Raw genomic sequence first — 18,174 nt, 5'->3', positions numbered from 1 at the left:
CGTGGATATGTACATCTCTGTAGGGCATATATTGGTAGATTTTCAGACTGCCCCAGTTTGCGTTCAATAAATCAATGATTATAGGAATATTTATTTGGTCCAGGGCACAGAGGGCTGTATTTACACTGGTTTACTGATTTACACTGAAGGCCTTTTCATACACCAACCCATGCAAAATACATGTACATCAGAAATATAATTTTGTTTAAGGTTCACACCACTACAGTACAGTATATTGGGTTGGGAGTATGATGGGGAAAAATCCTGCATGCTGCATTTTGGTGATTTGATTCACATTTAATTTACAATTTTTAATTAAGTCGACTGAAATGGGAGTCTTCAAAGGAAAATATATTGAAAATGCACATTTAACCCACTTGGTGTGAATAAGTCCCTTGTTCTGAAATGTAGGGTTTACAAGTTTTGTATTTTAAGCAGAACTCTAGGAATTCAACAACTTTCTAAATTGTTCTGAATTACTAGGGGTTACCTCCAAAGAGGTGCATGCCACCTTGTGGACTTATCTCTTTAATTTACAATTTTTGTTTTTACTGAGCCCTGGGAGCATAGCTGTCGCTATACTTTCAGCACTCCGACGCCAGAGCTTCGAGTCTCGGCTCCTGCAGAGTCATATGCAGACACTCTGCCCACCCCTCCCCTGCTCTTGCCCTATCACAGAGTGCTTTTGTGAACTCATTTACAAAATATAAGGTATTCTGTGAATGGACAGCAGAGAGGAGGGGCAGCAGAGCCGCTGCTGTGTGAGAAGGCAGTGTCTCTCCTGTCCGTCCTGAATTTTGGGAGTATAGTGATAGCTGTACTCCCAGTGCTCCATAAAACTGTCAGATGTAAATGAAAGAGCTAACTCAACAAGGTGACATTGAAGTGAATACAGGTGCACAGGGACCGATTTGCGCCCCCGGACGTATATAGTTTGCTTTCAGGGGCCAATCATTCACCTCTGTCATTCCTTTGTTGATTTGGATGTATGCTTTGGGTTGTTGTCATTCTGAAAGATGACGTTTCTCTTCATGTTCAGCTTTCTAGCAGAAGCCTGAAGGTTTTGTGCCAATATTGACTGGTATTTAGAACTGTTCATAATTCCGTCTACCTTGACTAAGGCCCCTGTTCCAGCTGAAGAAAAACATCCCCAACGTATGATGCTGCCATCACCATGCTTCACTGTGGGTATGGTGTTCTTTTGGTAATGTGTAGTGTTGTCTTTGCGCCAAACATATTTTTTGGAATTGTGGCCAAAAAGTTCAACCTTGGTTTCATCAGATCATAACACATTTTCCCACATGTTTTTGGGAGACTTCAGATGTGTTTTTGCAAAATTTAGCCAGGCTTGGATGTTTTACTCCGTAAGAAAGGGCTTTTGTCTTGCCACTTTACCCCATAGCCCAGAAATATGAAGATCACGGGAGATTGTTGTCACATGTACTACAGCCAATACTTGCCAGGCCTCTTGCTGTAGGTCTCTTGGCAGCCTCCCTGACCTGTTTTCTGCTTGTCTTTATATCAATTTTGGTGGGACGTCCAGTTCTTTGCAATGCTCCTGTTGTGCCATATTTTCTCCACTTGATGACTGTCTTCGCTGTGTTCCATGGTATATATCTAATGCCTTGGAAATTATTTTGTACCGTTCTCCTGACTGATACCTTTTAAAAATGAGATCCCTCTGATGCTTTGGAAGCTCTCTGTGGACCATGGATTTTGCTGTAGGATGCAATGTCAGGAAATACCTACTAGAACAGTTGAACTTAATTTGGGGTTAATCGGAGGCACCTAAATGATGGCAGGTGTGTATTGACTATTTTTTTTAAAGGTATAATTTTACTGAATCTTATTTAACATCAGTTTGAAAGTATGTGTTTGTTTTTCAATTAGGTTGTACAGTTTATAGGTCACATTAAAGGTGGAAATTTTCTAAAATGATTTATCTTTGTCATTTTTTTACATCACAGAAACCTGACATTTTAACAGGGGTGTGTAGACTTTTTATATCCATTGTACATGTGATTTTTTTTTTTTATATATATAAATTTGCAAGATTTCAAACAAACCTCTTTCACGTTGTCATTATATGGGGTATTGTTTGTAGAATTTTGAGGAAAATAATGAATTTAATCCATTTTGGAATAAGGCTGTAACATAACAACATGTGGAAAAAGTGAAGTGCTGTGAATACTTTCTGAATGCACTGTATGAGGTCACAAACTGCTCAGAATTCTTTTATTATATATTTTATTATAAAAAGGTGTTGATAAGGAATCGAGAATTGTCTCTGTTCCTCATCGCTGTCCCTCAGTCTGTGACAAGAATATTGTTATTCTTGTACTGAATTCTTCCACTTGACAACTTTTCTTTTTGGTCAGTGTGACATTAACACAGCGTGTGAAAAGCCTCCTACATAGTCTGAGATGTCGCATTCTGCCGAATGTCTGTTTCTTTGACTTTTACCCATGAAATGATTTTATGGTTACACTCTGAAGTGTTCATTACACGTTTTTCCCCTATTGTGTGAGGTCATTTTACACCAATGCTTTCTTTAATGACCGATTTTTTTTCTATTTTTAATAAATGCTGAAGTGAAACTTAAAGTGATACTAAACACACAGGGCCAGATCCACATACAATTACACTTGCAGCGCGTATCAGAGATACGCTACGCCGCCGTACCTGGCGTACTTTCAAATCCACAAAGATTTCGGCGGCGTAGTGTATTTCTGGCGGCGGAATTCAAATTGGCGGGTAGGGGGCGAGTTTCATTTAAATGAAGCGCGTCCCCGCGCCGAATGAACTGCGCATGTGTCGTCCAGAAATTTCCCGTCGCAACTACGTCATTTTTTGAACTTAGACGTGAGTTACGTCCATCCCTATTCACGGACGACTTGCGCAAAAAAAAAAAAATTTTGACGCGGGAACGACGGCCATACTTAACATGGTAATTCTATCTATACGCCGCAAAATACCAGCTTTAACTATACGCCGGAAAAAGCCGTCTACAGAAAATGCGACGGCCGCGCGTACGTTCGTGGATCGTCGTAAATCGCTAATTTGCATACCCGAAGCGGAAAACGACGTGAACGCCACCCAGCGGACGCCAAAGTATTGCATCTTAGATCCGAAGGCGTACGAAGACATACACCTGTCGGATCTAACCCAGAAGCCGTCGTATCTTGTTTTGAGGATTCAAAAGTACGCCGGCGTATCCGTAGATACGCCAGCGTACTTGCTCTGTTGCTCTTGACCCTTCTATTTCTGTATGCGGCTGTATGGATCTTTCTGTTCATCGGAGCATTTACCTCCATACAGGGACAGATGAACGGCTCCGGATTCAGTCTCTCTGAGGGCCAGTTCACACCAGAACGCTGTTTCCCACACCACGTTCAAAATGTACTGCACTTGCGATCTGCAGTGGGTGCCAGCCTTAACTTAAAGGGTAACTCCACTTTTGTGGGGGAGAAAAAATACAAAGCAAATGGTGAAAAAAATAATATAGCGTATACAATTGCACATGGTGTACAGAATGCCCCCTAGAAACATAATTTCCCGCTTGTGCGATTGGCTCACTGATTTTACCAGAAGTCTGCACTAGTGGTGCAACGGATTGTCATTGATCCGTGATCCGCACGGATCAATGACCACGGATCAGCACACACATGATCCGCGGCGCAGGTGGAGGGTGGCGAGCAGAGCGGTAAAACACGCTGTATAGGCTAACACTGAAATAGTCTCCGCTCTGCTCGCACAGCCCCGCCTCCTCCCTACCCCGCGCTTGTATACACAATGTGCGCCGCAGCCAATCACCTTCTGGTGTGTCCGGCCACTCCCCCAGCGTGGATAACTGCTGAGTGAGTGCTGCAGGTGAGCGGCTGTCCCGCGGTAAACAGAGAGAAGCGGGCGGTGCGGTGCATGGCGGCAGGTGATGCTCCATGTGTGGGGGGTCGCGTAGGTATGGAAGAATTTACCTCCCAGGGGGGATTGTTTACCCCACCAGGAAGGAGAGGGGGAGCGGAGGGGCACATGACACCAGCCTGGGGGGGGGGGGGTGAGGTGCAGCTGATGTCTGGGGCTGCATGAGTGTGACAGACATATGGAGGGAATATAGAGGTATAGACCCGACTGTCCACCACCACCTGGGGGGAGACATGCCCATGGGCTAAGGAGGGTCAGGGGAGGAGATGAGCATCGGGCGAGAAGGTGGAGGAAGAGAGGAGCGTCAGGTAGAGGTGAGAGTGAGGCTGCAATGGGGGCACAGTGAGGCTACAATTGTTTTTTTTTGCTGATCCGTAAAATGATCCGATCCGTGAGTTTTTTTAAAAAGCAAATTTCTTTCCTCAGTTTAGGCGATATGTATATTGATTGGTTTGCGCAAAAGTTATAGCATCTACAAAATAGGGGATAGATTTATGGCATTTTTATTATTGTTTTTTTTTTTTTTTTTTTTACTAATGGCGGTGATTAGCGATTTTTTTGTGCGTCAAAAGATTTGAGAACCAGCTCTCAAATTTTTGCTGTTGGAAATTCCGACAGAAAATGTCCGATGGGGAATTTCCAACCAAAAGCTCACATAGAACATTTGTTATCGGAAATTCCGATCGTGTGTACGTGGCATTAGACTATGTAAGATGTTTTTTTCCTTTTTTTTAACGGCCTTTGGTATACAGAATAAAAATAAATAAATTAATAAACTGTTTCAACCACTTCCATACAGGGCATTTATACACCTTCCCGCCCAGACCAATTTTTAGCTTTCAGCGCTGTTGTACTTTGAATGACAATTGCGCGGTCATGCTACACTGTACCCAAACAAAATTTTTATCATTTTGTTCCCACAAATAGAGCTTTCTTTTGGTGGTATTTGATCACCTCTGGGATTTTTATTTTCTGCTAAAAAAATGACCGAAATTTTTGAAAAACAAATTTTTTTTTTGTTTCAGTTATAAAACATTGTAAATAAGTGCATTTTCTCCTTCACTGATGGCCACTGATGGTACTGCACTGACGGGCACCGATGGTCATAGATGGGCACTGATAGATGGCACAAACGTACTAATAGTATGTGTTGTACTAATGGATGGATGCCAATCAGTGCCAAACAATGCCTGCCAATCAGTGATGCCCATTGTGGGCACTGATTTGCATCCATTTGTGATTGTCATCACTGATGGTCTAGGGTGGCATACCTGTGGTTGGGCATCCCTGGTGGTCCTCTACACGTGTCTGACAGATGCGACAGATGGAGTGAGGAAAAGCCAATTACCGGCTTTTCCTGTTTACATTGTGATTGGACACGGCTGATCACGTGGTAAAGTCTCCGTAGGAGACTACTTTATATTGTAAAGTGCTGTGCAAACTGTTGGTGCTGAATAAATCCTGTATTATCATAATAATGTAGCCAAGTCCTGGACTATGTTTGCCAATGTGTGGATTATCATTAAAACGGGAGTTCACCCGAAAAAAAAATTTTAACATTAGATTGAGGCTCATTTTGTCAAGGGGAATCGGGTAGTTTTTTTAAAATTGAAGCTGTACTTACTGTTTTAGAGAGCGATCTTCTCCGCCGCTTCCGGGTATGGTCTTCGGGACTGGGCGTTCCTATTTGATTGACAGGCTTTCGACGGTCGCATACATCGCGTCACGAGTAGCTGAAAGTCGGTGCGGCTTTATACGGCGCCTGCGCACCGACGTTCGGCTACTTTCGGAAAATCGTGACGCGATGTATGCGACCGACGGAAGCCTGTCAATCAAATAGGAACGCCCAGTCCCACAGCCCATACCCGGAAGCGGCGGAGAAGATCGCTCTCTAAAACGGTAAGTACTGCTTCGATTTAAAAAAAAAATACCCGATTCCCCTTGACAAAATGAGCATCAATCTAATGTTAAAAATTAAAGTGGAGGTTCCCAAACGTCGGTGCGCAGGCGCTGTATAGAGCCGCACCAACGTTCGGGTTTTTTCGGCAACCTGTGACGCGCAGTATGCGCCGTTCGGAAGCCTGTCAATCACAGGCAGTGTTTGGGAACTCCCGCGGGATTGCCGTGAGGTGAAAATCCTGATAACGAGGTATGTGCTGAGGAAAAAAAAACACCGGCATTCTGTCGGTAGGATGGCTCGACTCCGTGTGATGTCAGAAATTTTTTTGAGGGTGAACCTCCACTTTAAGAATTAATGATACCCCTAAAGATCATTTGTGTGTCAGGAACGAGCGTGATTTTGCGTCCGTTCTGCGACACACAGTAATGTAAACCAAACTTTGGACAGGGGTGCATCAAGACTGCAATACTTTTTAAGGGCACCTGACTGGGAAAAGGTTGAGAAACACTGGTGTATACTACACAAAAAACAATTAGCTGTGTACCGCTAAAGTGTTCAGCTTTAAGAAAAGGTGACAAACCTCCATGTAGCGTCCCTCTGATACCTCAGTCCCTGACTCCTCAGAATGTGTATATGGGGGACAGGGTGAGAAACAAATCAAGTACTGTATATCTTGACAATAAAAGTGTATGAGGTGATCAGAGAACTCCTTTAGGGAAGTGTGGTGCTGTGATTGGTGTGGTCAGCTCTGCCCTGTACTATGATTGCACCATGTGTTCCTGGGATCACACATAAAATGAGAGGTCAGTGATGGCGGCCTCCATTGTTGTCTCATGACATTTAGTAATTGCTCACACTCCCCCGCACATTGTTCTGCTGTACTGAGCTCAAAATGATGACTGTGATACTGTATTACGTCAGGGCCGTGTAGGTGACGTACAAGTGTTGTACCTACGGACGGGCTATGAACCCGCTGCAACTTATAGTGCCGCAAACAGCCCCGCCTTAACCCTCCCCCTCCTACAGCTCGCTGCGACCGCGAGAGGGGCGTGGCACGTCTGGCTGGTGAGCAGCATTGGCGCATGCGTGAAGCGTCCTGACGCGGCACGCCGGTTGCCGCGCTGACGTCAGCGGCGGCGGGCGGACCGATCGGTAGAGCTCGGCCCCTCTCTCAGTGCCTGCTGATTCACCAAATAGTAATCGGCAAATCAGCAGGCACTAGGAGGACGGGGCAGAGCGCTGCCATTCATCTCTTTCCGATCCAGCCCAGGTGAGAGGCGCCGCTGCGGCCTTCCAGCGCCTACAAGCCGGGTGCCGGCCGCACGCTGCTCCCGTCCCCGGCTACGCCCCGCGGATATTGTGGCCGATACTGACCTGTGTTCTCTCTTCTCTGTCTGTACAGGGCGACCCTCATGCGGTATTAGTGCGGCTCTGCCATGCTGGCCTAATCCCCAGGACCAGATGACCTCGCCTTCCTGCTTCTCCCTCTCCCGCAGATGAACACTGGACTTCAGAAATGTAAGTGTGCCATTGTCCGGGGCCTGCACCAGCTGCCGGCTCCCATCCCTGTCACCAGCCCTCCTCCTCTCTATGGTTCCCTGCACCTTCTTCTCACCAGCCCTCTACTCTATGGTCCCTTCTCACCAGCCCTCTACTCTATGGTTCCCCCTCCTCTCTATGGCCCCCCTCACCTTCTCACAGCCCTCCTGTCTATGGCCCCCACTCACCAGCCCTCCTCTCTATGGTTCCCTGCACCTTCTTCTCACCAGCCCTCTACTCTATGGTTCCTTCTCACCAGCCCTCTACTCTATGGTTCCTTCTCACCAGCCCTCTACTCTATGGTTCCTTCTCACCAGCCCTCTACTCTATGGTTCCTTCTCACCAGCCCTCTACTCTATGGTTCCTTCTCACCAGCCCTCTACTCTATGGTTCCTTCTCACCAGCCCTCTACTCTATGGTTCCTTCTCACCAGCCCTCTACTCTATGGTTCCTTCTCACCAGCCCTCTACTCTATGGTTCCCCCTCACCAGCCCTCTACTCTACTCTATGGTTCCCCCTCACCAGCCCTCTACTCTATCTCCTCTCTATGGCCCTTCTCACAAAACCTCCTGTCTATGGTCCCCCTCACCTTCTTCTCACCAGCCCTCCTGTCTATGGTCCCCCTCACCTTTTTCTCACCAGCCCTCCTGTCTATGGCCCCCCTCACCTTCTTCTCACCAGCCCTCCTGTCTATGGTCCCCCCTCACCTTTTTCTCACCAGCCCTCCTGTCTATGGCCCCCCTCACCTTCTTCTCACCAGCCCTCCTCTCTATGGTCCCCCCTCACCTGCCCTCCTCTCTATGGTCCCTTTCTCATCCTTGTCACCAGCCCCCCTCTCCAGTTTAACCCATAACCAGTCCTAAACGCACCCCCCCCCCCTCCTATCACCTATGGTGACTAAGCTGTGTAAGAAAAAACTATATACTTATTTTCAGGCCGCTCTGGTATTATGATCCTTGTTCTGTGCCAGCTGCAGGGGAAAGGAGAGTGCTCTGATGACTAGTAAAACCTGGAGTGGTGGCATCCCACATAGGTTCCTATGGCCTGTTTGTTGTCAGTGCTCCCTCCTCTCCACTGCAGCTGCCGTTAACTGACACAGGATCATGTGACTGGGACAGGCTGACAATAAGTAAATACATCTTCTATTACACAGGTTAGTCAGCATAGGTGTTGGGAGGGGACAGTTTTAGGACTAGTTAGGTTTATCTGGAAGGAATGACACTCTGCAATCACGTTACATCCGGTGCTGATGCTTTCATAACCATGCCTCTCCTGACTCACCTGTGGGCCATATTCACCATAACCAAAGCCTGCCAAAATCATTGCCTCCGCAATAGGATCTTTTCTCACAGGCTTTCTGATCAGGTCCGCCTGCAAGCTTTTCAGGGGGACCTGATCGGACTCTCCCGTATCCCCTGTGGGATGTCATCGGACACAGATTGGATGAAAATGGACTGGCGGTCCTTTTCCCCCATTGAGGACATCGGACTGTCTCTGCTCTGCACAGTGGAGTGGACAGGTCTTGTCGCCTGCCTGCTCAGTGGGGATCAGTGCAACGATCCCTGCCAAACGAGGGGAATGTGCCCTTGCACAGCTCCATACTGTCTTCCTACAGCTGTTGGGGCACATCACATACACCCCCAGCTCAGTACTGTAGGAGGCAGCACCATCCTTTTCCTGAGGGCTTCACAGCAGCTGTGCTTAACCAAGCCAAAAGAAGTTCCGGTTCAGACATTGCATGTGATTTGTACCGCACTGCTTTGCACATCACAGGCAATGCAAATTCAGCAATACAGATTGTTTGGCCGGATTCGGATCAAAATTGTGCAGGACCGTGTGATCAGATTCCTGTCTGAATTCACCGTTCGCACTGTGATATACAAACTGATCTGGGGGTGTCATTCACTTTCAATTGACACCCGCAGCAGTTCACACTGTGATATGCAAACCGTTCTGGGGGAGTCATTCACTTTCAATTGACACACACAGCGGTTCGCATAGGGCAGTGTGAACTGCTTGCGAGTCCTATGTGATGTGGGAACCGGCACTGGAATCACGCTGTTCCAGCATCGTGCTGGAGTTAACCACCACCAAGAGTGCACAGCCCAGTCAGGGTGATCATATGAATGGCTGCTGTATCCTATTAACCACTTGAGGACCGCCCGTTGCAAAAATACTGCAACAGGGTGGCTGCTCTGTTTCTGATCATGTATGTGATCTGGCATTTCCATGTAGGGGACGCATGCTGTCACCCCATCTGTGCTGTGACTCATTAAAGTACAAGTTGGCCAGCAGGTCCCGGGCCAATCGTTATGGCCAGAACCTGTTGTTTGGCTTAGCGGATCACAATACTGAGCCCTGTGTTTACTAACACAGACATGGAGCAGTGACGTGGCTGTTTGTTCTGTTTGAGGGAGAGAAAAAAAAACACCTCTGCATAAAAACCAATCTGCTTCCAGGTGTTTTTTTTTTTTTGTTTTTTTTGTCAAAACTGATTGGCTTCTAGCTGCACCAGATTTTTCACATTGCAGTTTTAGTAAATCAACCCCAATGTTGGGTCCACCGTTAACCCCTTTCCAGCCAGTGTTAGTACTGTGACAGTGTATATTATTAGCACTGATCACTGTATTGGTTTCAGGTAATCAGTTCCCAGTCAGTCAGTGTCAGATTGCTCTCCGCACTATTAGTCCCACTAGAAGTCGCTGATCATTACTAGTATAATAAAAAATTTCAGTATATATACCATAGTTTGTAGATGCTATAACTTTAACGCAAACCCATCAGTATACACTTATTGGGATTTTTTTTTACAAAAGACATGTAGCAGAATACATTTTGGGCTACATTTTTAAAGAAATGTTTTTGTTCTAAAAAAAATAATGTAATTGATGTTTTATAGCAGAAAGTGTTTATTTTATTGCAAAAAAAATATTGAATAAAAAAAAAACCCAAGTGGTGATCAAGTACCATGAAAATAAAGCTTTATTTGTGTGAAGAAACATGCATTTCATTTGGGTACAGCGTTGCGTGACCGCACAGTGCTAAATGGCAAAAAATGCTCTGGTCATGAAGGTGGTATAACCTTTCTGGAGCTCAAGTGGTTAGGAAGACCACACAGCGTTGTGTAAATCGGGGACAGAAACAGGCTTCTGTTATCATGAATATAGTCGCCAGGTGTGTGTCCAGAGGAAAGGCATGGTTGTAAGATCTAATGATCATGGGGCACTGCTTTATGTAAGGGGTGACTGCATAGTAAACTTGCCCTTAAAGTAACTCTTAGCCTAGGTTCACACTGCTGCAAATTCAAAATCGCGGTAAAATGCGCGATTTTACCGCGATTTCGGCCGCAATTTAATGTAAATCGCGGCCCGAAATCGCAAAAAGTAGTACAGGAACTACTTTTTGAAATCGCAGATGCGGCGTCGGACTGATTAGGACAGTGCCATTGCCAACAATTGCCGCTGATTTGAGATGCGATTTGACATGTCAAATCGCATCTCAAATCGTTCCAAATCGTACCCAGTGTGAACCAGGGCTTAAGCCAGCAATGCATGGATTACAGTTCTGCCAGTGCAGCAGGGACCATCCAAATTTAGATCCTTGTATTGGGAGGGAGGTTACCATTTGACTTCTGTACAACCACCCTGTCGGATGTTCCCTGCTCGAACAGCACCGCCGGCTATATTGAAAATCGGTGTATTCTGACGGTGGGGGAGTCTCCCAGCTGTCGGAATACAAAGGCTCATAGGGAGGGTTCCCCTATCCACATTGTGTGTGGATGGGGGGGGGGGACTCGGGTCCATTTTTTTATTTTTCCCCTCAACCCACAGGTTGAGAAACTCATCTATGTGCTGCCTTAGACCTTGTTCACATACTACTCACATACTACAGCTTACTCTCATGTGAGGGCTGACTTTACCTGTTCAGGGATGCACACTTATTTGTGCATTCCCCTGCAGGTAGTCCCGCTGATGTCAAGTGGGACACAGACTCCATACAGACACAACTGCTGCTCCCAGTTTTAAATCCTGTGCAGATGCACTGCCCCAAATGCATACTGTCAGCGTTCAGGGCCGTACACTGCAGTATGCCCCCTGATAATGAGCCCTTATCGCTGATTTTGTAAACTTGCCACTTACCAAAGTGTTTACCTGTGCCACCACCCACTCCACTGTCCATTTTGTAAAAACTGACCATGCACATTACATTCTCTAAATCCAAATGTAATGGGTTCCATTATCAAATCCTTTAATAGTAGCACAAATGTTATCCCTTTGCAGTGTTTCTTGTGGTCAGACACCAGATCTTGTTTTACAATAGGGCATGTTCATTTAAAGGTGATCTCTGAGTGAAGCAGTCTGTCATTGCCATTGCTGACCACCGTCTAAGGCAGTGGTTCTCAAGACCCACTAACAGACCAGATGTTAAGTATTACCTTGGGGGAAATGCAGACTAGAATACTGCAATCACTGAGCAGCAAAGTATATTGCCTCTGATGTATTTCAGTTATCTTGCAAACCTGGCCTGTTAGTGGGTCCTGAATACAGGAGTTGAGAACCACTGTTCTAAGGCCTCCCTCACACTGTCACTCCTGCATTTCGAAAAGGTATCTTGGAAGTGTGAACAACTTGTATGCTTCCTAGATCACTTTTTCCTGTGTTTAGATCCTCCTTTTTAGGCTGGGTTCACACCTAATACAGATGCGGCTCACAGCAGGGGTCTGATGCGTCCATGTTCTGTTTCAGGCCCAAATTTTTGCTTAATTTTCGGACCTGAAACTGAGCCAAAAATGCACAGGACCCCCTGTGCAATTCGCTTCACAGCTGCCCCGGGGATGTGTCAACTGGCTCCATTAGGAGCCGGTCACAATCTACTGTCATACGAATTGGAAAAATTGAAAATTTGTACAAGTTTAAATCCGTATAGCCACATCTAGGGTTCAGATCCTGGACATTTTTTACTTATTTTTTATTTTAATGCAGCTATACTGAATGGCCCTGAGTGCACCTGAACGTCCAGTTTGAATGGTGTCATTGAGAGATCATTACCTGCATTTATATGCTTTTGAAAATGTCACCTGAATGCAAGTTTGAAACTGGAAGGGCAACTGAGGCAGCGGCTTAAGGTTGCTTGGCGGTCTCTGGCATACTTTTGAGTCACTGAACCAGAACAAGCATACAATTGAAGTCAGAACTTCTGATCTGACCATTTGGTCAGGTCACTGCCTCAAATAGTAATAAAGGCATTTAATCAGCAAGACAGCCAGGCCACAACCGTTTTCAGAAGAAGTAATCGTCAATGTTTTCCCCATAATCTTTAAAAAGTGTGTTTGGTCACCAAATATTTTAGCTCTGATATCTAGTAAATGGCTGTGCTTTTACATATTGTCATGGGCATAACCTTTTCTCACTCGGTGGGTTTGAAGAGGGTGAGGTGAGCGTGTTGTTGCACATACTATTAAGATGCTTCTTGCTAACCGAACACTTCCTGATTTGGTGCTGGATGCGATTTTTTTCTTATTTGGAACTTTTGGTGTGTTGCTTCTGCCTTACAATATCAAGCAACCTGTTTTTTTTTTCACTTCCATCAGACTTTCCTTAGGAGTTTCTATGGATGGGGAATCTTCTTCACAAATTTGAGTATTCATCAAGTACCGAAGTTGTTGAGAACCATAGATTACTTAAAGCGGTCCTCCACCCTAAAGTGGAGTCCCGCTGATCGGAACCCTCCCCCCCTCCGGTGTCACATTTGACACCTTTCAGGGGGGAGGGGGGTGCAGACACCTGTCTAAAGACAGGTATTTGCACCCACTTCCGGCCACACGATACGGGCGAAAGACGGGCATTCCGTCACATCCCGTCTGTCGCCCGTTGTGTGCTGGGAACACTCGGCTCCCAGCACACAGCGTGTGAGCCAATCGGCGGGCGCAGCGCGACTCGCGCATGCGCCGTAGGGAACCGGGCAGTGAAGCCGCAGCGCTTCACTTCCTGGTTCCCTCAGCGTGGATGGCGGGGGGAGCAGCAGAGTGACGAGCGATCGCTCGTGCTCTGCTGCGATCGGCGCTGGACTCCAGGACAGGTAAGTGTCCTAATATTAAAAGTCAGCAGCTGCAGTATTTGTAGCTGCTGACTTTTAATATTTTGTTCCCATGGCACATCCGCTTTAATGGTAGGGGTGATGGTTAAGCCCACGCTAGACTAGTAGGCCTAAGGGCAGCTGCATAGTCTACCAGTAGTTGCTACTCTTCCTTTTCTTACCGCCCAGGGGGTAGTGTATTCTTCATAGACCTTAGCAGAATACATGTGTACTCAACGTGTACTTAAACATTCTCATGCCCTTTTTTTTTTTCTCCAGTGTATTCTACAGGCTGAGAAGGCAGAATTGAAACACTTGATCAATGCTGTACATTGGTACCCCAATTATTTAGAATTTTCTGCCAATGTACCAGCATTAACAAGAAATAAAACCTTCGCAATTTTATTCTCAATGTATTTCATTGTGAATGTTCTAGAGGAGGCCAGGAAGTAAGCAGGTGCCGATGACACAAAGGTGTACAATAGGGTTGATATCTCTGGAGGTGTCTAACATGGAACATGATTTGGCATTGCTGAAAGATTGGTCAAAGCAGAGAAAACTGCAGTTTAATGTTTCTAAATGTACAATAAAGCACCTAGCGATAATTGATCCCTTGATGGAGTATAATTGGAGGGGGGGGGGGAGTAGTGTTGGTCAACACTACAGAGGACAAAGATTTGGGGGTGCATATTTCAGATGTCTGCAAAATAAGCAAACCATGTGACCAGACAGTGGCAAAGTGAATAGAAATCTAGGATGCATCTCTAGAGAGAGATCACCAGTAGGAAGGAGGTCCCGATTCCCCTATATAGAACTTTAGTGAGACCTCATTTAGAATACTGCGTTCAGTTCTTACAAAAAGATATCAAGACAAAATGAATTCACAGACTGGTAACAAAAATGGTGAACGATCTGAGGGATAAACTGTATCGTTAAGGCTGCAGGAACTTAATATGTACAGTCTGAAGAAGGGGAAGGGGTAATATGATTGAAACTTTTAAATACATCCAGGGGGCGCATAAGGTTCAGGAGGGCAGAATTAGCCAAGATCAAGAACAGGGGCATGACCTCAAACTGGAGGAAAGTTCAAAACTAATCTTAGAAAGTCTTATTTTACTAAAGGTGTAGTGGATGCTTGGAACAGACTTCCACAGCAGAGATAATTTGTCGGGCAACACTAAATGGATTCAAACATGCTTGGGACAAATCTAAATCTATTATTTTACAAAAAAAAGGAAAAAAACATTAAGGGGGGAGCGATGGTAGACTACTTGCCCCTTTTTCTGCTGTCACTTTTCTAGGTTTCTATAAACTGGCAGCACACACTGTGGGTTTGTAGTAACTTGTTCAAACATTTTAATAAGCTGATCACCTTGCAAACGGACTCGGTGCAACATTTGAAAAACCACAGAATGGTGCATTGAAACAGTTTGTCATGTGGACACTTTAATAAAGTGACTGTGGATCCATGGTGAGCTGGTATCACTGTTTTTCCTGATGTGATGCAATGTGTGGCAGTGTGCTGAAACCCACGTGCATCATATTGGGCCCGCAGGATGAAATTGGCCACTCAGGCCATTCATTTGGCCCTCGCACCTCTCCTGCAGCACCCCACTTGTCCCTGCCCCCTCCTCGTCTCAGCAGTCGGCATCAGACAGGATGACAGAACTCCTCCGCTAGATCCTACGCTTCTCTGTGCATTGGAGACTTCTGACACAGAACATCATGGCAGAACCATGTTCTGTCTGAGCAGTTATTACAATACCAGTAATAATTTAATGATGAGGCAATTATTTTGTAGATTTTTTTATATATATCATAGTAACTGATACCAGCCCCTTGAGGGAAACTATAATGCTGATGCTGCCCTGTGATGAAATTGAGTTTGACACCCCTTCTTTAGTACATTGGGATATAATTCATACACAGGTTCATGATGCATTGTGGTAACCTGTGCATGTACAACCACACAAAGGTGTGACGTCATTCTGAAATGGAATCGGACATGCCTGTACATCTTTTAACCCGATTAATTTACTAAAACTTGCAATCAGTTACTCTTATAATCCACTGTCTTTTGAACTAATTTAGAACATCTGTTTAACATAACAGAAGATTTACATTTTAGCCATTAAAGCATTTACATGTTGCCCAATATAAACCTCCCTAATGTGTACAGGAAACGCCTCAAAATGACAAGCTCCTTGAAGCTTATATAAATGGATGTAATTGTTAAATTAGCACAGCTCTGTTAACCTTTGCCTTGTCTTGAGCTGTAGTCATCTGATCTCTATTATGATGGCATGATTAAGTATAAATTTATTTTCTGGGAAAAACAAAATTAATGCCAACACAGCTTGCTCTATTTCTGTGTGTTCTGTGGTCACATGAATCACTATAGACATCAGTTGACTGCATCTCCTATGTCCCGAGCAGTTGTGTGAAAATAGCAATACTGAATATGGGCTACATGCGCAATAACCCTAAATTTATGCCTATTCTAGACTAAGCATGGCATTGGATGTTTGTGAAATCTGCTGAATTTGCAAGATCCATGTTTTTTAAATAGAAACCTCATTGGGCTATGGGAAAACTAACAGGCAGCACAAAACCCAGTGCTGTCTTCAATACAATCATTTGCCTTTTTTGCAGGGCTTCTGTTCATCTGGGTCGCCATCTTGCATGCAGAAGATGGCTGTTACATCCTAGTCGCATACATTTGGGCTCCCTACTGTGCATGCGTGTGATCAGAATGCAGGGAGACTGGTCCTGTAGCCTCATGGTATGTGATGTAAATCCCAGGACACAGCTAGAGGGGATGGGCAGGTTGATGATGCATCTGAGGAAGTGGGAGTGAGTACCAGCAAAAAAGGTACTCGTTCAGGGGAAAAAACTATGATTGTGTAAGTCGGAGGAGGAGTAAGAGGATGATGCTGTCCTTTTCAGTTGAAGGTCTGCTTTGAAAGAAAGCAAATGGGCCATCATAGTGGCTAAGTGGTTAGCATTTCCACTTGGCAGCACTAGAGATGTCGGTTTGAATCTCAACCATGACTCTACCTGCGTGGGTTTCCTTCCACACTCCAAAGACATGCTGGAAGGTTATTTGGCTCCTGTCTAAATTGGCCGTAATGTGAGTTGGGGACCTTGGATTGTAAGCTCCTTGAGGGCAGGAACTGATGTGAATGTACAATATATATGTAAAGTGCTGCTTAAATTGACAGCGCTATATAAATACCTGTAATACAAAAAATGCTTGCCTGTCCTCAGGAAAGAGACAAGATCCTGGGTAATAGTGAGCACTCTAGATCTCACGAGCAGCTGGGAGCATTTTTTTTTTTGGTGCGTTTGGGCGTACTCTACATTTCCCCACATTGATTTGGAGGAAGGAAGATGATCTCATGTCACCTGGGTGGAAGCCACCTCTTTCCCCTCCTACAGGTTCTGCTTTTAGAAAGGGGCAGAGAAGGGCACTTTTAAAAAGGACCTTGCATCTAAAATGTTCTCTCCCTGAGAAAACCAGAGCAGGAAGATTGCCTTACAGTGTTTTGGCAACAATGAAATGACTTGTTTCTTTCATTGTTGGACTCTCTGCTTAGTATAACACTATTTTGCTTTCAAGGCCATGCACCCGCATGGATGTCACTTTGATGGCTGTGTCCCAATTGACAGCTTGGGGATGCATGCCACATCTGTGTGGCCTTCACAGGGCATGGATTAAAGTGGAGTTTCCATCCCAAAATTATTTTTTCAGTATTGTGCTCATTAGACCTGGAAATGCCTGTTGCTATGCAGTGCCACGAAATCTGCCTTTGGAATCACCTAGGATTCTGACATCTCCCTCGGCTCCTCAGCACGCTAATGCTCCTGGGAAATGTGTGTCATCATTTCCCAAGATGCAGTGCGCTTTCCCATTATAACTCCCTATCCAAGATATCCAGGAAGTAAGTGCTTGTGGGCTTCACAATGGCCACAAGCAAAATGACAACGGTGTGGACATAGGTTATAAAACTATCTTTTTTGAATAACTATGCGGAGCAGCGGCGGATTGTAAAATAGTAAGTGACCGGATTTATATTATAAAAACGCATGATGAAAGGACAAAAAAAATGCTAATTGTGGTTGGAACCCCGCTTTAAAAAGGCCCAACGCTGACCTTTTCTGCTTGCTGCAATTACATCTATACATCCAGCTAAAGAAGCCCTCAATGGTTGAAGCTGTTCAGTCTGATCTTGAGTTTGAGGAAAGTACTGTCCAATTTTGCTTTCTTGATATTGCTCATATTTGGGAAAACTACTGTGCCTTGCCCAATACCTGTTGAAATGTTTCTAGATTGTCCATTTTAAATGGAGGCTTTTTGGTTGTGATCAGAACCTTTTGTCCCCATCTGTGGTAGTCCTAAATGGCTGGGACATTGAGGATGATCAGAGGAGTGGAGTTGGGGTGCTTGGCCAATCTGAATCTGTTTTGCCGAAAGCAATAAAAGAAAAATCACAACTTTCAGTATGATTAATGGTAGTTGGACAGCACAGACTGTTTTACGTTATTTTTACGCAGTATGTTTGATACAGTGGGCTTTTAAGTTAGTTTATTTTATTTTTTAGTGTTAACCGGCAGAATCAAACTTTCAGGGAATGAGCTGTGCGTGGTAGTTGCTCGATATACGATTTGAAGTCTGATGAAATGGCCAATTTCAAGTCAAATGTAAGGTTGCCAAAAAGACATTCAAGAGACCTCAAATA

At 45.0% G+C, this 18,174-nt stretch overlaps 1 protein-coding gene across 2 annotated transcripts in view; it reads left to right on the top strand.

Moving 5' to 3' along the window:
* Positions 1 to 18,174, top strand: part of FAM222B (family with sequence similarity 222 member B) — a 190,490-nt gene that overhangs the window by 160,085 nt on the left and 12,231 nt on the right. The window contains exons 1-2 of one of the 2 annotated variants that reach the window (XM_040338529.1): positions 6,935 to 7,091; positions 7,224 to 7,339. In XM_040338529.1, the coding sequence (XP_040194463.1) occupies positions 7,318 to 7,339 (22 nt within the window). In that variant the 5' untranslated portion in view covers positions 6,935 to 7,091; positions 7,224 to 7,317. Of the gene's footprint in view, positions 1 to 6,934; positions 7,092 to 7,223; positions 7,340 to 18,174 lie in introns of those variants that run through there. The other variant, XM_040338530.1, reaches the window with a different exon arrangement.

The sequence above is a fragment of the Rana temporaria genome, chromosome 2 (assembly GCF_905171775.1).
Source record: "Rana temporaria chromosome 2, aRanTem1.1, whole genome shotgun sequence".
NCBI classification, from domain to species: Eukaryota; Metazoa; Chordata; class Amphibia; order Anura; family Ranidae; genus Rana; species Rana temporaria.
Note: the sequence above shows the minus strand (reverse complement) of the source record. Positions and strands in the feature narration are given on the sequence as shown.